The sequence below is a fragment of the Stenella coeruleoalba genome (genome assembly GCF_951394435.1).
Source record: "Stenella coeruleoalba genome assembly, chromosome: 8".
Taxonomy (NCBI): Eukaryota; Metazoa; Chordata; class Mammalia; order Artiodactyla; family Delphinidae; genus Stenella; species Stenella coeruleoalba.
Window position 1 is genome coordinate 37623663 of NC_137154.1, and position 19650 is coordinate 37643312.

The 19650-nt window shown below is 46.7% G+C and overlaps 1 protein-coding gene across 1 annotated transcript; it reads left to right on the forward strand.

Moving 5' to 3' along the window:
* The first annotated feature begins 2679 nt into the window (after window positions 1–2679).
* Window positions 2680–6630, forward strand: LOC307191055 (serum amyloid A-2 protein-like). Its single transcript, XM_079930703.1, has 4 exons — window positions 2680–3245; window positions 3651–3742; window positions 5647–5785; window positions 6408–6630. The coding sequence occupies exons 2-4, from the start codon at window positions 3655–3657 to the stop codon at window positions 6568–6570; spliced, it is 390 nt and encodes a 129-aa protein (XP_079786829.1). The 5' UTR covers window positions 2680–3245; window positions 3651–3654; the 3' UTR covers window positions 6571–6630.
* Window positions 6631–19650: the final 13020 nt, after the last annotated feature.

Sequence of the window (19650 nt, forward strand, 5' to 3'; positions counted from 1 at the left end):
CTGGGTGTGGATTGAGACCGGAGACATTTAGGTAGAAGAGTAGAGATTACAGGGATTTACAACAAGATAAAGCAAGCCAGGCAAGGATCCAACATCCACTGACAAGAGCTTCATACAGCCTGGCTCATCTGACAGCAGCGAGATGCCCGAGCCCCTCCAAGGATGCCTCGGAAGTTGTGTTAAACATGGTTTTCCATTCTGTATCTGTGTTTTTGATGCTTTCACATCCTGGGGCCTCCCTGCCCCTGGAGGGACTGCTTCTCCCAGAGGTAGCCAATTCTTACAGATTAGTAAACTAACCTGTGATAGTAAAGTAACCTGTGAGTGAGCCTTTCAAATACAAACCAGCCAATCCAGAGCTCACACTTCAACCTCCTCCTTCATTGCGCCCTCACGCTCTGGGCCACTGTCCACCTGCCCTGATCACAGCAGAGCCAGGTACCAGACAACTAGGAACCAGCCCCTATGCCGAGCGAGAGCTGAAAGTATTCACATGAGCCAGTCCTTAACCCGCTCACTGTGCCTCACTGGTCCTCCCACAGAAACCACAATAAAGGCGTTTGTCACGTTTTCTGCCCCTCTCTCTGTCCCCTGGCCCACCCTGAGTGCTTCCTCGTGTGGCCACCCCTTGGTGTGATGTGCCCCCTTCTTTGGGGATCTGTGAGTAACAAACTTCTTTTTCATGGCAGTTGTCTCCCGATCTGTTGGCCTTCCCATCACAGTTGTCTCCCCCCTTGGGGTAAATCCCAAGATCACGCATCTTAGAGACCAGTGTATGTCTCCCCTAGGCCCTTATTTTTTTTAACTTACTTATTCATGGACCTTTATTCATCCATAAAACATAAATCTGTTGTGTCCCTAAAAGAATTCCACGGGGAATTTTTGATTAGCATTGCACTGAATTTATAAATTAATCCAAGGAGAACTGATACCTTTACTAAGTCAAAACATCCTCTCCATGAACATGACATACATCCCCCACTTTTTATCCTTTAACAAACTTAAATTTTCTCTGTAAATATTTGTGTATTTTTAAAGTTTTCCCTAGATACTTAATGTTTTTGGTACTATTTTGTATTGTATTTTTTTAACTGTTAAGAATTGGTGTTGGGACTTCCCTGGTGGCGCAGTGGTCAGTAATCCGCCTGCCAATGCAGGAGACACGGGTTTGAGCCCTGGTCCGGGAAGATCCCACAGGCTGTGGAGCAGCTAAGTCCGTGTGCCACAACTACTGAGCCTGTGCTCTAGAGTCGTGAGCCACAACTACTGAGCCCGCGAGCCACAGCTACTGAAGCCTGCACACCTAGAGCCTGTGCTCCGCAACAAGAGAAGCCACCGCAGTGAGAAGCCTATGCACCGCATTGAAGAGTAGCCTCAGCTCGCTGCAACTAGAGAAAGCCCGCGGGCAGCAACGAAGACCCAACGCAGCCAAAAAAACAACACAAAAAGAATTGGTGTAGAGAAACACAATTGAATTTTTATGCGAAACATGGCAATCTCACTGAATTCTCTTAATGGCTTCATTAGTGTGCCATTTGATCCTGATGGGTTTTCTACGTAAAAGCTTGCATCACTTAGAAATAATGATAGTTTCATTTCTTCTCTTCCATTTCTTATCCTCCTCATGTTTCTTGTCTTAGCATCGGGCAGGTCCTCCAGGAGAATGTGAAACTGAGGTGATCAGAAGAGGACACCCATGTCTCCCTCTTGGCCTTCTTGAGAATGCACCTAAAGTGTCTTCTTTACACATAAGATTTGCTGTAGAGCAATGATTCTCAAGCTTTTGTGTCTCAGGGTCCCATTATACTCTGAAAAATTATTGAGGACCTCAAAGAAATTTAATTTATCCTGACTCTATCAGGATTTAACACACTGGAAAGAAAAAATGTTTAAGCATTTAAAAACACAATAATATATTGTGCTGTTATGAAGTTTTATGAGGTTTGAGTTAATCTATGAAAAGCCCTTTGCAGAGTGTCTAAAAAATGGTCAAATAAATAAATGAATAAATAAAAACACAATAATAAATCCATTATGTTAACATAAATAATATATTTTAATGAAAATAATCTTTTTCCAAAACAAAAAGATTAATAAGAAAAATAGTAGCTTTACATTTTTGAAAAATTTTAAATATCTAGCTTAATAGAAGATAGCTGGATTCTCATGTCTGATCCTGCACTCAGTCTGTCACAATACATTATTTGGGTTGAAGTATACAAAAAAATTCAACATCACACAGATATAACATATAGGTAGAAAACAGGAGAGCATTTTAATAGCATTTTATGATAATTCAGGCAATTCTTTGATATGATACCAAAACTTGACAAGTAGTAGTTTCTTAAAGGTCAGTTGCAATGTAGAAATCTCAAACCATATCAATGAACATTTCATACCCAGTACACTCATGAAAAAAATGAGAATGAAAAAGGAAAAGAATATCTTAGTGCTACTGTGAAAATAGTTTTGATCCCACAGACTCCCCTGAAAGGGTCTTAAGAGACCCTCAGGTTTCCCTAGAACACACTGTGAGAACTGCTGCTATAGATTATTGGTATTTAACCTTTATCAAGTCAAAAAGCCTCTCATTATTTTATAATACCTCTCTTTTTTGTTGTCATGATAGGTGCTGACCTTTATGAAATGCGTGGCTGAGAGGCTGAGAGGGCTTTCTCTGCCCTGGAGCGGAGAGCTCAGCACAGGTACACAGAGTGGTGGAAAGTGCCCGGGGCACCCACGACATTCATTGGGGTGGCCTGTCAGTTTTGAAGCTCAAGGGCTTTACACGTGAGTTCAAAGGATTTAATTTCTGACACATCGGCTGTCTGGTCCAGAAGGGACCGTCCTGAGGAAACGACCAGGAAAGCAAGGTCCAGGCTGGAGGAGTATCCTCTAACCACACACCTGCCAGCAGCCTGGGGGCCTCCTTCCTGGAGCTCCACACCCTCTTCTCCACAGCCCAGGTGGCCCAGGCCTCAGCCCCTCCACCCCTGACAGTGGCCACCAGGCAGAACAGGCCTTGCTGTTTTCTCAGGGTTGCACAATGCGGAATATGACCTGTGGATGAGGACAGCCACTGGTCTCCAGTAAGTTACCCTTTGCAGTTTTGTAGGAGAAATGACCTGCAGGGACTCTCCCCCAGGCACCAGTCCAGCTCTCCTTCTCACCCCATGACCCCAGCAGGGATGGCTCAGTATAAATGCAGCCACCTGTCCCCAGCAGGTCTGCTCCACCGGGTTCAGGTGAGAAAGTTCTCCACGGAGTGATTTCTTTGAAAACACTTACTTTAAATCTTCTCTTCTGTATTTGTCCTGAATGAGGTCAGTGCTGGCAGCTTGGTGCATGGGAAATGCTTTTTGATTAATTACAGGCTGCTTTAGCAAGACACAGCTACGTCCCAGCTGCTCTCTTCTTCCACCATAGACACCTTGGTGACCTCTTAGACAGGCTTGGGTTCAGGGTTGGTGGGTTCAGAGCTGAGGGCTAGTGGCTCCGAGTGAGGTCCTACTGCAATATTGCCTAGGTGGACCACTGAGAGTCTACTGAGAACAAGTGGAAAGAACAGCCGGGCTCTCCTCGACATACAAATCCCCAAGTGGGTGTACAAGGCTTGTCCGTGTCTCCCTGACCCTCTCCTTTCATTTCAGCACAATGAAGCTTTTCACAGGCCTCATTCTCTGCTCCTTGGTGCTGGGAGTCCACAGCCGATGGTTTTCCTTCCTTGGCGAGGCTTATGACGGTAAGGCTGGTGGAGGGGGGATGACACCCATGGGCCTCTGGGATTCACCATGAGCGCTCTTAAGGGTTGGAGCTACTGTCTTAGGCGGTGCTGCCCTATGTGGTAGAATGTGCCAGGTGTTTGGGGAGCTTTTTTTCAGACAGATTGAAAACCACAGGATTTATGTCAATCAGTCACTAGAGAAAGAACAGTCATCATTCCCAGCTGAAATGGAAGTTTGAATGGAAGACATAAAATAAGTCTTGAAATGGTACAGCATTTCCCTCAGACCAATTGCATGAAGGAGGATGGAAGCTATCCATCTATTTCCCCTCTCTTCTTCTCTCCCTCCACTCATTTCTCCCTTCCTCCCTCCCTTTCCCTCTTCTTTCCTTCCTTGCTCTCTTCTTCTTCTCTTCCTTCTTACCTTCCATTTCCTAATTGGATAATTCAGGGACCTTCAGCTTAGCTCTTCCTCCTGCTTCCTATACTCAGTGACACTGTCCCTGGTTCAGTCTGTTTCCTACCCTTTTATAGCCTTTTAACTGACAAAAAAACCCGTGTGCGACCGGGGTGGGGAACCTAATAACATATCTCAAGCTTCCGGTAGGAACTCGGCCCTTATATGCACTTCAGGGTGAGCAACTCTCCTGCTTTGCCCAGGTCTGAGGACTTTTCCAGGACACTTTCAACGCTAACTGGGGCAGTTCCAGGAAAACAGGTGCAGTTCTGGTTAGGCTGGGACAGGTGGTCACCTACTTACCTGCAGAATACCTCCGTGAGGGAGGCATCGCCCCCCATCTGAAGGGGAGAAAACCGAGGCTGCGAGCAGCCGAGTCTGCTGCCCAGGGACTAAGTGCCAGTCAGCAGGTGGCAGGACAGAAGTTTGAACCCAGCTGTGCACGAGGCCACAGCTCTTGCTGGGCAGACTTGTCCCAGTGCCACTCCCTCAAGCTGGGGGCTTATCAATCTCAGCTGCATGTTGGATTCACCTGGGGAGCAGTGAAAACTACTGATGCCTGAGACCCACCCCAGAGAGTGTGAGGTAACTGGCCTGGGCTGTGAGGTAGGTCTCAGGGGAGTTTCAGTACCTCCCCAGCTGATTGGAAGGTGTAACCAGGCTGAGGCAAGACCCACTGCTCGAGGGCTTGCTTCCTCAGGCAGCCCACGTCATCAATACCGTCCACTAGAAAGTCCTCAGGATGCCATTCACGTGCCTAACAGGCAGGGGAATCAAGTCACATTGAGCGCATTCGCGCAGCAGGAATACATTTCTTAGGCGTCAGGGCAGAGGTGCTGCATGTCTGCCCCTTTCTCAGAATCTGTCCTCCATGTCACCTCCCCACTCACCCGAATCCCCTGGATCTCATCCTATGCGGCTTCCTTTTATAACAGTGGTTCGGGGCCAAGGGCAATTTTGTGTCCTGGAGATATCTGGCAATGTTTGGAAACACTTTTGGTTGTCCCACTTGGGGAATAGGTTGCCCGTTAGTGGGTAAAAGTGAGGGATGCTGTTAAACGTGTTACAATACCCAGGACAGCCCTGAACAGCAAAGAATTATCTGGCTTAAAATGTCAATAGTATGAAGCTGAGGAATCCTGCCCTATAAAGATAGCTCCCTTCTCTCCTTTAAACATATCACATGGAGCCCTAAGTGAGATGCAGTCCAGAGACGGCATCGTAGGGGCCCGACAAGCAGGTCCAACGCAGCTGTGCCCCTCCCCCCATAACGACTCTCATTCGAGTTACCAGGAGCAGGAAACTAGACACAAGAATGCTCTGCTCAATCTATGGCACTCACGGTGCTATAGCCACAGGATGAAACTGAGTCAGTGGCAGATTTTTCATTCCTTGATTCTTCCCTAAGGTGTGTCACAGTTTTCTGTCCACCTGATAATCCTTTCTCTATGTGCTTTCCTCCCAGGGGCTAAAGACATGTGGCGAGCCTACTCTGACATGAGAGAAGCCAGGTACAAAGATGCAGACAAGTACTTCCACGCCCGGGGCAACTATGAGGCTGCCCAAAGGGGACCTGGGGGCGTCTGGGCTGCTGAAGTGATCAGGTACCAGGGGCCCTGAGGATGCAGGGATGGGTGTGAGAGCCTCGGACAGCCAGGAGGGGCCAAGCCCTGGAGAACTTCCTGTAGGGCTGTGGCCTCTCCTCCTCTTTGTGTAATTTTTTTTTTTTTTTTCCGGAACGCGGGCCTCTCACTGTCGTGGCCTCTCCCGTTGCGGAGCACAGGCTCCGGACGCGCAGGCTCAGCGGCCACGGCTCACGGGCCCAGCCGCTCCGCGGCATGTGGGATCTTCCTAGACCGGGGCACGAACCCATGTCCCCTGCATCGGCAGGCGGACTCTCAACCACCGCACCACCAGGGACGCCCTGGCCTCTCCTCCTCTTATCCACCCTCACCCTCTGTGTCCTGTGTGGGGTCTGAGTGGCTGAAGAGCAGAGCAAGGCTGGTGGGACAGACGATTCCCAAGCCTCCCCCATGGGTGCTGTTCACCCAGCATAAGGGGACCCGCAGGGCTGAGGTGGGCTGAGCCCGGGCAGCCTCAGGCTTCATTCCCTCTTTCCTAGCTCCTGTCAGAGTCCTCGATTCCTTGGAAAGAGGAGAGATGGGGAGGGTGGGCTGTTGCTCGTCAGCCCTGGAGTAATCCCCTACCTGCCCTCCTCCATTCCAGCGATGCCAGGGAGGATATTCAGAGAGTCACAGACCTTTTTAAGCATGGAGACAGTGGCCACGGACGGGAGGACTCGGAGGCCGACCAGTTTGCCAATAGATGGGGCCGGAGCGGCAAAGACCCCAATTACTTCCGACCTCCTGGCCTGCCCGACAAGTACTGAGCTGCCTCTCACTCTGCTCAGGAGACGACGGGGCTGTGAGCCCCCAAGGGCAGGGACGCTGAGCTAGTGAGTTCTCTGTCCACAGAAGCCAGCAGATCTAATAAATGCTTAAGAGATTGAATGTTGAAAACCGTGTATTATTCTTTGATATAAGGACAGCCTGTTTGTTCCCAAGGGGTGATGGCTGGACACCCACGTGAAGGCCGAGTCTGTGCCTGTGTCTTGGGTGTCGGGGCCACAATCTCAGCATCATACAGGGCAGACACCCTGCTCCACCCCTTCCCCTAATCAGACCCGCTCCCCTCCAGGCCCCTCTGGTTACTGTGGTGCTCTTTCTAGGCCCTTCTGTATTCAGGCCTCTTCACTCCCTGGCAGTTGGGTCCTGTCAGCTTCTCTGCCCTGGGGTCTAGTGCCCTTAGTGCGTCCTCAGTGGTGTCTGTGTGCGGGCAGGGGACACAGCCTCGGGACGACTGGATCGTGGAATCCTGCTCCAGCAGCTGCACCTTGATCTTCTGTTCATCTCTCAGCAACACCTACAAATCCATCTATGAACCAATTTCTGTCTGTGCCATCCAGAAGTGCCTCCAACGCTGTCTCCCTTCACTCTATATTCCTTGCCTGATGCAAGTGTCCAGGAATAAACATGTCCAGAAACGGAGGCATAGGGACGCCATCAAGATTAAGTATCAGGAGGTTTTGTATTGCATTGGATATGTATCAGGTCCTTGAGAAGAAGTCACTTTCCCTCCCTGGACCCTTCCCAACAGAGGAAAGCCAGCAGCATGTTACTCTTTTTCCAGTCATGCCGCATGGCTTGTGGGATCTTAGTTCTCCCCCCAGGGATTGAACCCAGGCCCACGGCAGTGAGAGCTCCAAGTCTTAACCACTGGACTGCCACGGAAGTCCCAGCATGTTACTTCTTACTGAGGAAAACAGTGTCTAATAAAAGGGGTTTGGGCCTGTTAGAGCACAGGAATTATGAGTGACTCTGTAAATCACAAATTCCTAGAGAAACCAATAACCTTCTTCCTTGGATAAAAATTTGGTTTTGGTGTTTGGTTTTTTCAGATTACAGACTCCAAGAAGTAAAATGATCTAACACTTTAAAGAGTGGGGAACGGGGGCTTCTGTGGTGGCACAGTGGTTAAGAATCCACCTGCCAATGTAGGGGACACGGGTTCAAGCCCTAGTCCGGGAAGATCCCACATGCCGCAAAGCAACTAAGCCTGTGCACCACAACTACCGAGCCTGTGCTCTAGAGCCCGCGAGCTACAACTACTGAGCCCGTGAGCCACAGCTACTGAAGCCTGGACACCTAGAGCCTGTGCTCCACAACAAGAGAAGCCACCACATTGAGAAGCCTATGCACCGCATTGACGAGTAGCCTCAGCTCGCTGCAACTAGAGAAAGCCCACGGGCAGCAACAAAGCCCGAACGCAGCGAAAAAAACAACACAAAAAGAATTGGTGTAGAGACACACAATTGAATTTTTATGTGAAACATGGCAATCTCACTGAATTCTCTTAATGGCTTCATTAGTGTGCCATTTGATTCTGATGGGTTTTCTACGTAAAAGCTTGCATCACTTAGAAATAATGATAGTTTCATTTCTTCTCTTCCATTTCTTATCGTCCTCATGTTTCTTGTCTTAGCAAAGGGCAGGTCCTCCAGGAGAATGTGAAACTGAGGTGATCAGAAGAGGACACCCATGTCTCCTTCTTGGCCTTCTTGAGAATGCACCTAAAGTGTCTTCTTTACACATAAGATTTGCTGTAGAGCAATGATTCTCAAGCTTCTTCGTCTCAGGGTCCCATTATACTCTTTTTTTTTTTTTTTTTTGTGGTACGCGGGCCTCTCACTGCTGTGGCCTCCCCCGCTGCGGAGCACAGGCTCCAGACGCGCAGGCCCAGCGGCCACGGCCCACGGGCCCAGCCGCTCCTCAGCATGTGGAATCCTCCCGGATCGGGGCACGAACCCGTGTCCCCCTCATCGGCAGGCAGACTCTCAACCACTGCACCACCAGGGAAGCCCCATTATACTCTTAAAAATTATTGAGGACCTCAAAGAAATTTAATTTATCCTGACTCTATCAGGATTTAACACACTGGAAAGAAAAAATGTTTAAGCATTTAAAAACACAATAATATATTGTGCTGTTATGAAGTTTTATGAGGATTGAGTTAATTTATGAAAAACCCTTTGCAGAGTGTCTAAAAAATGGTCAAATAAATAAATGAATAAAAAAAAGCACAATAATAGATCCATTATGTTAACATAAATAATATATTTTAATGAAAATAATATTTTTCCAAAACAAAAAGATTAATAACAAAAATAGTAGCCTTACATTTTTGAAAAATTTTAAATATCTAGCTTAATAGAAGATAGCTGGATTCTCATGTCTGATCCTGCACTCAATCTGTCACAATACATTATTTGGGTTGAAGTATACAAAAAAATTCAACATCACACAGATATAACATATAGGTAGAAAACAGGAGAGCATTTTAATAGCATTTTAAGATAATTCAGGCAATTCTTTGATACGATACCAAAACTTGACAAGTGGTAGTTTCTTAAAGGTCAGTTGCAATGTAGAAATCTCAAACCAAATCAATGAACATTTCATACCCAGTACACTCATGAAAAAAATGAGAATGAAAAAGGAAAAGAATATCTTAGTGCTACTGTGAAAATAGTTTTGATCCCACAGACTCCCCTGAAAGGGTCTTAAGAGACCCTCAGGTTTCCCTAGAACACACTGTGAGAACTGCTGCTATAGATTATTGGTATTTAACCTTTATCAAGTCAAAAAGCCTCTCATTATTTTATAATACCTCTCTTTTTTGTTGTCATGATAGTTGCTGACCCATATGAAACGCGTGGCTGAGAGGCTGAGAGGGCTTTCTCTGCCCTGGAGCTGAGAGCTCAGCACAGGTACACAGAGTGGTGGAAAGTGCTCGGGGCACCCACGACATTCGGTGGGGTGGCCTGTCAGTTTTGAAGCTCAAGGGCTTTACACGTGAGTTCAAAGGATTTAATTTCTGACACATCGGCTGTCTGGTCCAGAAGGGACCGTCCTGAGGAAACGACCAGGAAAGCAAGGTCCAGGCTGGAGGAGTATCCTCTAACCACACACCTGCCAGCAGCCTGGGGGCCTCCTTCCTGGAGCTCCACACCCTCTTCTCCACAGCCCAGGTGGCCCAGGCCTCAGCCCCTCCACCCCTGACAGTGGCCACCAGGCAGAACAGGCCTTGCTGTTTTCTCAGGGTTGCACAATGAGGAATATGACCTGTGGATGAGGACAGCCACTGGTCTCCAGTAAGTTACCCTTTGCAGTTTTGTAGGAGAAATGACCTGCAGGGACTCTCCCCCAGGCACCAGTCCAGCTCTCCTTCTCACCCAATGACCCCAGCAGGGATGGCTCAGTATAAATGCAGCCACTTGTCCCCAGCAGGTCTGCTCCACCGGGTTTTATGTGAAACATTACCTTGTTTCACATAAAAAATCAATTGTGTTTCTCTACACCAATTCTTTTTTTGTCGTGTTTTTGGCTGCGTTGGGTCTTCGTTGCTGCCCGCGGGCTTCCTCTAGTTGCAGCGAACGGGGGATAATCTTCACCGCGGTGCACAGGCTTCTCACTGCGGTGGCTTCTCTTGTTGCAGAGCACAGGCTCTAGGTGTGCAGGCTTCAGTAGCTGTGGCTCGCGGGCTCAGTAGTTGTGGCTCACGGGCTCTAGAGCACAGGCTCAGTAGTTGTGGCACACCGGCTTAGTTGCTCCACAGCACGTGGGATCTTCCCGGACCAGGGCTCAAACCTGTGTCTCCTGCATTGGCAGGCGGATTACTGACCACTGCGCCACCAGGGAAGTCCCAACACCAATTCTAAACAGTTAAAAAAATACAATACAAAATAGTACCAAAAACATTAACTATCTAGGGAAAACTTTAATAATACACAAATATTTACAGAGAAAATTTAAGTTTGTTAAAGGATAAAAAGTGGGGGATGTATGTCATGTTCATGGAGAAGATGTTTTGACTTAGTAAAGATATCAGTTCTCCTTGGAGTAATTTATAAATTCAGTGCAATGCTAATCAAAATTCCCCGTGGAATTCCTTTAGGGACACAACAGATTTGTGTTATATAGATGAATAAAAGTCCATGAATAAGTAAATTTAAAAAAATAAGGACCAAGAGGAGACATGCGCTGGTCTCTAAGATGCGTGATCTTGGGATTTATCCCAAGGGGGGAGACAACTGTGACTGCTGTCTCTGTCTTTGGGCCAGAGGGCATCCCCAGGGACCAAGAGAACTGAGAGATGTTTGCAGCACCAGTTATGTCCAGAATAGGCACCAGAGAAGTAGAGCCACACAGCTTTGAAGATCGTCCTGAACCCAGACGTGGATGAAACAATTTCACATCAAGCAATGGGTACGCATGGAGAAGTGTGTGTACCATCCTCCGTCTCACCATCCTACAGGCAATGTTAAAATGGTGTTGGACTGCACCCGGGAACAGTCATGAGAGACGTGGCAGAGATGGTGAGGACCCAGTGGGCGCCCGATCTCATCCTCCCTGCACAGGCACAAGTAGTGCAGCCAGTGCTCTGTGGCATCAAGGTGACCGGATTGTTCCTTGAGGTGTGGTGCAGACCGGGGAAAGAAGAGTGTGAACAGTGGATGGAACACACTGGGGATGTAGGAACGGAAGCTTCCGTGGGATGGATGCAGGCAGGTGGCGGAGGACAGAGAGAGTGCACTTTTTGGGTTGTGATTGTGGAGTGGCAGGCTGGGGACAAAAATGTGTAAAAGCCGAGAAGAGGAGGCACTTGCACTCTGACTGACAAGAACTCTAGAACATAGTTGAACCTGCCGTTGAGGAGTTCACTAGGTCCTTGACCATTCTGCAGAGGAGGAAGAGTGGACCGCTGGGTGTGGATTGAGACCGGAGACATTTAGGTAGAAGAGTAGAGATTACAGGGATTTACAACAAGATAAAGCAAGCCAGGCAAGGATCCAACATCCACTGACAAGAGCTTCATACAGCCTGGCTCATCTGACAGCAGCGAGATGCCCGAGCCCCTCCAAGGATGCCTCGGAAGTTGTGTTAAACATGGTTTTCCATTCTGTATCTGTGTTTTTGATGCTTTCACATCCTGGGGCCTCCCTGCCCCTGGAGGGACTGCTTCTCCCAGAGGTAGCCAATTCTTACAGATTAGTAAACTAACCTGTGATAGTAAAGTAACCTGTGAGTGAGCCTTTCAAATACAAACCAGCCAATCCAGAGCTCACACTTCAACCTCCTCCTTCATTGCACCCTCACGCTCTGGGCCACTATCCACCTGCCCTGATCACAGCAGAGCCAGGTACCAGACAACTAGGAACCAGCCCCTATGCCGAGCAAGAGCTGAAAGTATTCACATGAGCCAGTCCTTAACCCGCTCACTGTGCCTCACTGGTCCTCCCACAGAAACCACAATAAAGGCGTTTGTCACCTTTTCTGCCCCTCTCTCTGTCCCCTGGCCCACCCTGAGTGCTTCCTCGTGTGGCCACCCCTTGGTGTGATGTGCCCCCTTCTTTGGGGATCTGTGAGTAACAAACTTCTTTTTCATGGCAATTGTCTCCCGATCTGTTGGCCTTCCCATCACAGTTGTCTCCCCCCTTGGGGTAAATCCCAAGATCACGCATCTTAGAGACCAGCGTATGTCTCCCCTAGGCCCTTATTTTTTTTAACTTACTTATTCATGGATCTTTATTCATCCATAAAACATAAATCTGTTGTGTCCCTAAAAGAATTCCACGGGGAATTTTTGATTAGCATTGCACTGAATTTATAAATTAATCCAAGGAGAACTGATATCTTTACTAAGTCAAAACATCCTCTCCATGAACATGACATACATCCCCCACTTTTTATCCTTTAACAAACTTAAATTTTCTCTGTAAATATTTGTGTATTTTTAAAGTTTTCCCTAGATAGTTAATGCTTTTGGTACTATTTTGTATTGTATTTTTTTAACTGTTAAGAATTGGTGTTGGGACTTCCCTGGTGGCGCAGTGGTCAGTAATCCACCTGCCAATGCAGGAGACACGGGTTTGAGCCCTGGTCCGGGAAGATCCCACATGCTGTGGAGCAACTAAGCCCGTGTGCCACAACTACTGAGCCTGTGCTCTAGAGCCTGCGAGCTACAACTACTGAGCCCGCGAGCCACAGCTACTGAAGCCTGCACACCTAGAGCCTGTGCTCCACAACAAGAGAAGCCACCGCAGTGAAAAGCCCATGCACCACATTGAAGAGTAGCCTCAGCTCGCTGCAACTAGAGAAAGCCCGCGGGCGGCAACAAAGACCGAACGCAGCGAAAAAAACAACACAAAAAGAATTGGTGTAGAGAAACACAATTGATTTTTTATGGGAAACATGGCAATCTCACTGAATTCTCTTAATGGCTTCATTAGTGTGCCATTTGATCCTGATGGGTTTTCTCCGTAAAAGCTTGCATCACTTAGAAATAATGATAGTTTCATTTCTTCTCTTCCATTTCTTATCGTCCTCATGTTTCTTGTCTTAGCAACGGGCAGGTCCTCCAGGAGAATGTGAAACTGAGGTGATCAGAAGAGGACACCCATGTCTCCTTCTTGGACTTCTTGAGAATGCACCTAAAGTGTCTTCTTTACACATAAGATTTGCTGTAGAGCAATGATTCTCAAGCTTTTGTGTCTCAGGGTCCCATTATACTCTGAAAAATTATTGAGGACCTCAAAGAAATTTGATTTATCCTGACTCTATCAGGATTTAACACACTGGAAAGAAAAAATGTTTAAGCATTTAAAAACACAATAATATATTGTGCTGTTATGAAGTTTTATGAGGACTGAGTTAATCTATGAAAAGCCCTTTGCAGAGTGTCTAAAAAATGGTCAAATAAATAAATGAATAAATAAAAACACAATAATAAATCCATTATGTTAACATAAATAATATATTTTAATGAAAATAATCTTTTTCCAAAACAAAAAGATTAATAACAAAAATAGTAGCTTTACATTTTTGAAAAGTTTTAAATATCTAGCTTAATAGAAGATAGCTGGATTCTCATGTCTGATCCTGCACTCAATCTGTCACAATACATTATTTGGGTTGAAGTATAGAAAAAAATTCAACATCACACAGATATAAAATATAGGTAGAAAACAGGAGAGCATTTTAATAGCATTTTAAGATAATTCAGGCAATTCTTTGATATGATACCAAAACTTGACAAGTAGTAGTTTCTTAAAGGTCAGTTGCAATGTAGAAATCTCAACCCATATCAATGAACATTTCATACCCAGTACACTCATGAAAAAAATGAGAATGAAAAAGGAAAAGAATATCTTAGTGCTACTGTGAAAACAGTTTTGATCCCACAGACTCCCCTGAAAGGGTCTTAAGAGACCCTCAGGTTTCCCTAGAACACACTGTGAGAACTGCTGCTATAGATTATTGGTATTTAACCTTTATCAAGTCAAAAAGCCTCTCATTATTTTATAATACCCTCTTTTTTGTTGTCATGATAGGTGCTGACCTTTATGAAATGCGTGGCTGAGAGGCTGAGAGGGCTTTCTCTGCCCTGGAGCGGAGAGCTCAGCACAGGTACACAGAGTGATGGAAAGTGCTCGGGGCACCCACGATATTCGGTGGGGTGGCCTGTCAGTTTTGAAGCTCAAGGGCTTTACACGTGAGTTCAAAGGATTTAATTTCTGACACATCGGCTGTCTGGTCCAGAAGGGACCGTCCTGAGGAAACGACCAGGAAAGCAAGGTCCAGGCTGGAGGAGTATCCTCTAACCACACACCTGCCAGCAGCCTGGGGGCCTCCTTCCTGGAGCTCCACACCCTCTTCTCCACAGCCCAGGTGGCCCAGGCCTCAGCCCCTCCACCCCTGACAGTGGCCACCAGGCAGAACAGGCCTTGCTGTTTTCTCAGGGTTGCACAGTGAGGAATATGACCTGTGGATGAGGACAGCCACTGGTCTCCAGTAAGTTACCCTTTGCAGTTTTGTAGGAGAAATGACCTGCAGGGACTCTCCTCCAGGCACCAGTCCAGCTTTCCTTCTCACCCAATGACCCCAGCAGGGATGGCTCAGTACAATTAGAGCCACGTGTCCCCAGCAGGTCTGCTCCACCGGGTTTTATGTGAAACATTACCATGTTTCACATAAAAAATCAATTGTGTTTCTCTACACCAATTCTTTTTTTGTCGTGTTTTTGGCTGCGTTGGGTCTTCGTTGCTGCCCGTGGGCTTCCTCTAGTTGCAGCGAACGGGGGATACTCTTCACCGCGGTGCACAGGCTTCTCACTGCGGTGGCTTCTCTTGTTGCAGAGCACAGGCTCTAGGTGTGCAGGCTTCAGTAGCTGTGGCTCGCGGGCTCAGTAGTTGTGGCTCACGGGCTCTAGAGCACAGGCTCAGTAGTTGTGGCACACGGGCTTAGTTGCTCCACAGCATGTGGGATCTTCCCGGACCAGGGCTCAAACCTGTGTCTCCTGCATTGGCAGGCGGATTACTGACCACTGCGCCACCAGGGAAGTCCCAACACCAATTCTTAACAGTTAAAAAAATACAATACAAAATAGTACCAAAAACATTAAGTATCTAGGGAAAACTTTAATAATACACAAATATTTACAGAGAAAATTTAAGTTTGTTAAAGGATAAAAAGTGGGGGATGTATGTCATGTTCATGGAGAGGATGTTTTGACTTAGTAAAGATATCAGTTCTCCTTGGATTAATTTATAAATTCAGTGCAATGCTAATCAAAATTCCCCGTGGAATTCCTTTAGGGACACAACAGATTTGTGTTATATAGATGAATAAAAGTCCATGAATAAGTAAATTTAAAAAAATAAGGACCAAGAGGAGACATGCGCTGGTCTCTAAGATGCGTGATCTTGGGATTTACCCCAAGGGGGGAGACAACTGTGACTGCTGTCTCTGTCTTTGGGCCAGAGGGCATCCCCAGGGACCAAGAGAACTGAGAGATGTTTGCAGCACCAGTTATGTCCAGAATAGGCACCAGAGAAGTAGAGCCACACAGCTTTGAAGATCGTCCTGAACCCAGATGTGGATGAAACAATTTCACATCAAGCAATGGGTACCCATGGAGAAGTGTGTGTACCATCCTCCGTCTCACCATCCTACAGGCAATGTTAAAATGGTGTTGGACTGCACCCGGGAACGGTCATGAGAGACGTGGCAGAGATGGTGAGGACCCAGTGGGCGCCCGATCTCATCCTCCCTGCACAGGCACAAGTAGTGCAGCCAGTGCTCTGTGGCATCAAGGTGACCGGATTGTTCCTTGAGTTGTGGTGCAGACCGGGGAAAGAAGAATGTGAACAGTGGATGGAACACACTGGGGATGTAGGAACGGAAGCTTCCGTGGGATGGATGCAGGCAGGTGGCGGAGGACAGAGAGAGTGCACTTTTTGGGTTGTGATTGTGGAGTGGCAGGCTGGGGACAAAAATGTGTAAAAGCCGAGAAGAGGAGGCACTTGCACTCTGACTGACAAGAACTCTAGAACATAGTTGAACCTGCCGTTGAGGAGTTCACTAGGTCCTTGACCATTCTGCAGAGGAGGAAGAGTGGACCGCTGGGTGTGGATTGAGGCCGGAGACATTTAGGTAGAAGAGTAGAGATTACAGGGATTTACAACAAGATAAAGCAAGCCAGGCAAGGATCCAACATCCACTGACAAGAGCTTCATACAGCCTGGCTCATCTGACAGCAGCGAGATGCCCGAGCCCCTCCAAGGATGCCTCGGAAGTTGTGTTAAACATGGTTTTCCATTCTGTATCTGTGTTTTTGATGCTTTCACATCCTGGGGCCTCCCTGCCCCTGGAGGGACTGCTTCTCCCAGAGGTAGCCAATTCTTACAGATTAGTAAACTAACCTGTGATAGTAAAGTAACCTGTGAGTGAGCCTTTCAAATACAAACCAACCAACCCAGAGCTCACACTTCAACCTCCTCCTTCATTGCGCCCTCACGCTCTGGGCCACTGTCCACCTGCCCTGATCACAGCAGAGCCAGGTACCAGACAACTAGGAACCAGCCCCTATGCCGAGCGAGAGCTGAAAGTATTCACATGAGCCAGTCCTTAACCCGCTCACTGTGCCTCACTGGTCCTCCCACAGAAACCACAATAAAGGCGTTTGTCACGTTTTCTGCCCCTCTCTCTGTCCCCTGGCCCACCCTGGGTGCTTCCTCGTGTGGCCACCCCTTGGTGTGATGTGCCCCCTTCTTTGGGGATCTGTGAGTAACAAACTTCTTTTTCATGGCAGTTGTCTCCCGATCTGTTGGCCTTCCCATCACAGTTGTCTCCCCCCTTGGGGTAAATCCCAAGATCACGCATCTTAGAGACCAGCGTATGTCTCCCCTAGGCCCTTATTTTTTTTAACTTACTTATTCATGGACCTTTATTCATCCATAAAACATAAATCTGTTGTGTCCCTAAAAGAATTCCACGGGGAATTTTTGATTAGCATTGCACTGAATTTATAAATTAATCCAAGGAGAACTGATATCTTTACTAAGTCAAAACATCCTCTCCATGAACATGACATACATCCCCCACTTTTTATCCTTTAACAAACTTAAATTTTCTCTGTAAATATTTGTGTATTTTTAAAGTTTTCCCTAGATAGTTAATGCTTTTGGTACTATTTTGTATTGTATTTTTTTAACTGTTAAGAATTGGTGTTGGGACTTCCCTGGTGGCGCAGTGGTCAGTAATCCACCTGCCAATGCAGGAGACACGGGTTTGAGCCCTGGTCCGGGAAGATCCCACATGCTGTGGAGCAACTAAGCCCGTGTGCCACAACTACTGAGCCTGTGCTCTAGAGCCTGCGAGCTACAACTACTGAGCCCGCGAGCCACAGCTACTGAAGCCTGCACACCTAGAGCCTGTGCTCCACAACAAGAGAAGCCACCGCAGTGAAAAGCCCATGCACCACATTGAAGAGTAGCCTCAGCTCGCTGCAACTAGAGAAAGCCCGCGGGCGGCAACAAAGACCGAACGCAGCGAAAAAAACAACACAAAAAGAATTGGTGTAGAGAAACACAATTGATTTTTTATGGGAAACATGGCAATCTCACTGAATTCTCTTAATGGCTTCATTAGTGTGCCATTTGATCCTGATGGGTTTTCTACGTAAAAGCTTGCATCACTTAGAAATAATGATAGTTTCATTTCTTCTCTTCCATTTCTTATCGTCCTCATGTTTCTTGTCTTAGCAACGGGCAGGTCCTCCAGGAGAATGTGAAACTGAGGTGATCAGAAGAGGACACCCATGTCTCCTTCTTGGCCTTCTTGAGAATGCACCTAAAGTGTCTTCTTTACACATAAGATTTGCTGTAGAGCAATGATTCTCAAGCTTCTTCGTCTCAGGGTCCCATTATACTCTGAAAAATTATTGAGGACCTCAAAGAAATTTAATTTATCGTGACTCTATCAGGATTTAACACACTGGAAAGAAAAAATGTTTGAGCATTTAAAAACACAATAATATATTGTGCTGTTTTGAAGTTTTATGAGGACTGAGTTAATTTATCAAAAACCCTTTGCAGAGTATCTAAAAAATGGTCAAATAAATAAATGAATAAAAAAAAGCACAATAATAGATCCATTATGTTAACATAAATAATATATTTTAATGAAAATAATCTTTTTCCAAAACAAAAAGATTAATAACAAATATAGTAGCTTTACATTTTTGAAAAGTTTTAAATATCTAGCTTAATAGAAGATAGCTGGATTCTCATGTCTGATCCTGCACTCAGTCTGTCACAATACATTATTTGGGTTGAAGTATAGAAAAAAATTCAACATCACACAGATATAACATATAGGTAGAAAACAGGAGAGCATTTTAATAGCATTTTATGATAATTCAGGCAATTCTTTGATATGATACCAAAACTTGACAAGTGGTAGTTTCTTAAAGGTCAGTTGCAATGTAGAAATCTCAACCCATATCAATGAACATTTCATACCCAGTACACTCATGAAAAAAATGAGAATGAAAAAGGAAAAGAATATCTTAGTGCTACTGTGAAAATAGTTTTGATCCCACAGACTCCCCTGAAAGGGTCTTAAGAGACCCTCAGGTTTCCCTAGAACACACGGTGAGAACTGCTGCTATAGATTATTGGTATTTAACCTTTATCAAGTCAAAAAGCCTCTCATTATTTTATAATACCTCCCTTTTTTGTTGTCATGATAGGTGCTGACCCATATGAAAGGCATGGCTGAGAGGCTGAGAGGGCTTTCTCTGCCCTGGAGCGGAGAGCTCAGCACAGGTACACAGCGTGGTGGAAAGTGCTCGGGGCACCCACGACATTCGGTGGGGTGGCCTGTCAGTTTTGAAGCTCAAGGGCTTTACACGTGAGTTCAAAGGATTTAATTTCTGACACATCTGCTGTCTGGTCCAGAAGGGACCGTCCTGAGGAAACGACCAGGAAAGCAAGGTCCAGGCTGGAGGAGTATCCTCTAACCACACACCTGCCAGCAGCCTGGGGGCCTCCTTCCTGGAGCTCCACACACTCTTCTCCACAGCCCAGGTGGCCCAGGCCTCAGCTCCTCCACCCCTGACAGTGGCCACCAGGCAGAACAGGCCTTGCTGTTTTCTCAGGGTTGCACAATGCGGAATATGACCTGTGGATGAGGACAGCCACTGGTCTCCAGTAAGTTACCCTTTGCAATTTTGTAGGAGAAATGACCTGCAGGGACTCTCCCCCAGGCGCCAGTCCAGCTTTCCTTCTCACCCAATGACCCCAGCAGGGATGGCTCAGTACAATTACAGCCACGTGTCCCCAGCAGGTCTGCTCCACCGGGTTCAGGTGAGAAAGTTCTCCACGGAGTGATTTCTTTGAAAACACTTACTTTAAATCTTCTCTTCTGTATTTGTCCTGAATGAGGTCAGTGCTGGCAGCGTGGTGCATGGGAAATGCTTTTTGATTAATTACAGGCTGCTTTAGCAAGACACAGCTACGTCCCAGCTGCTCTCTTCTCCACCATAGACACCTTGGTGACCTCTTAGACAG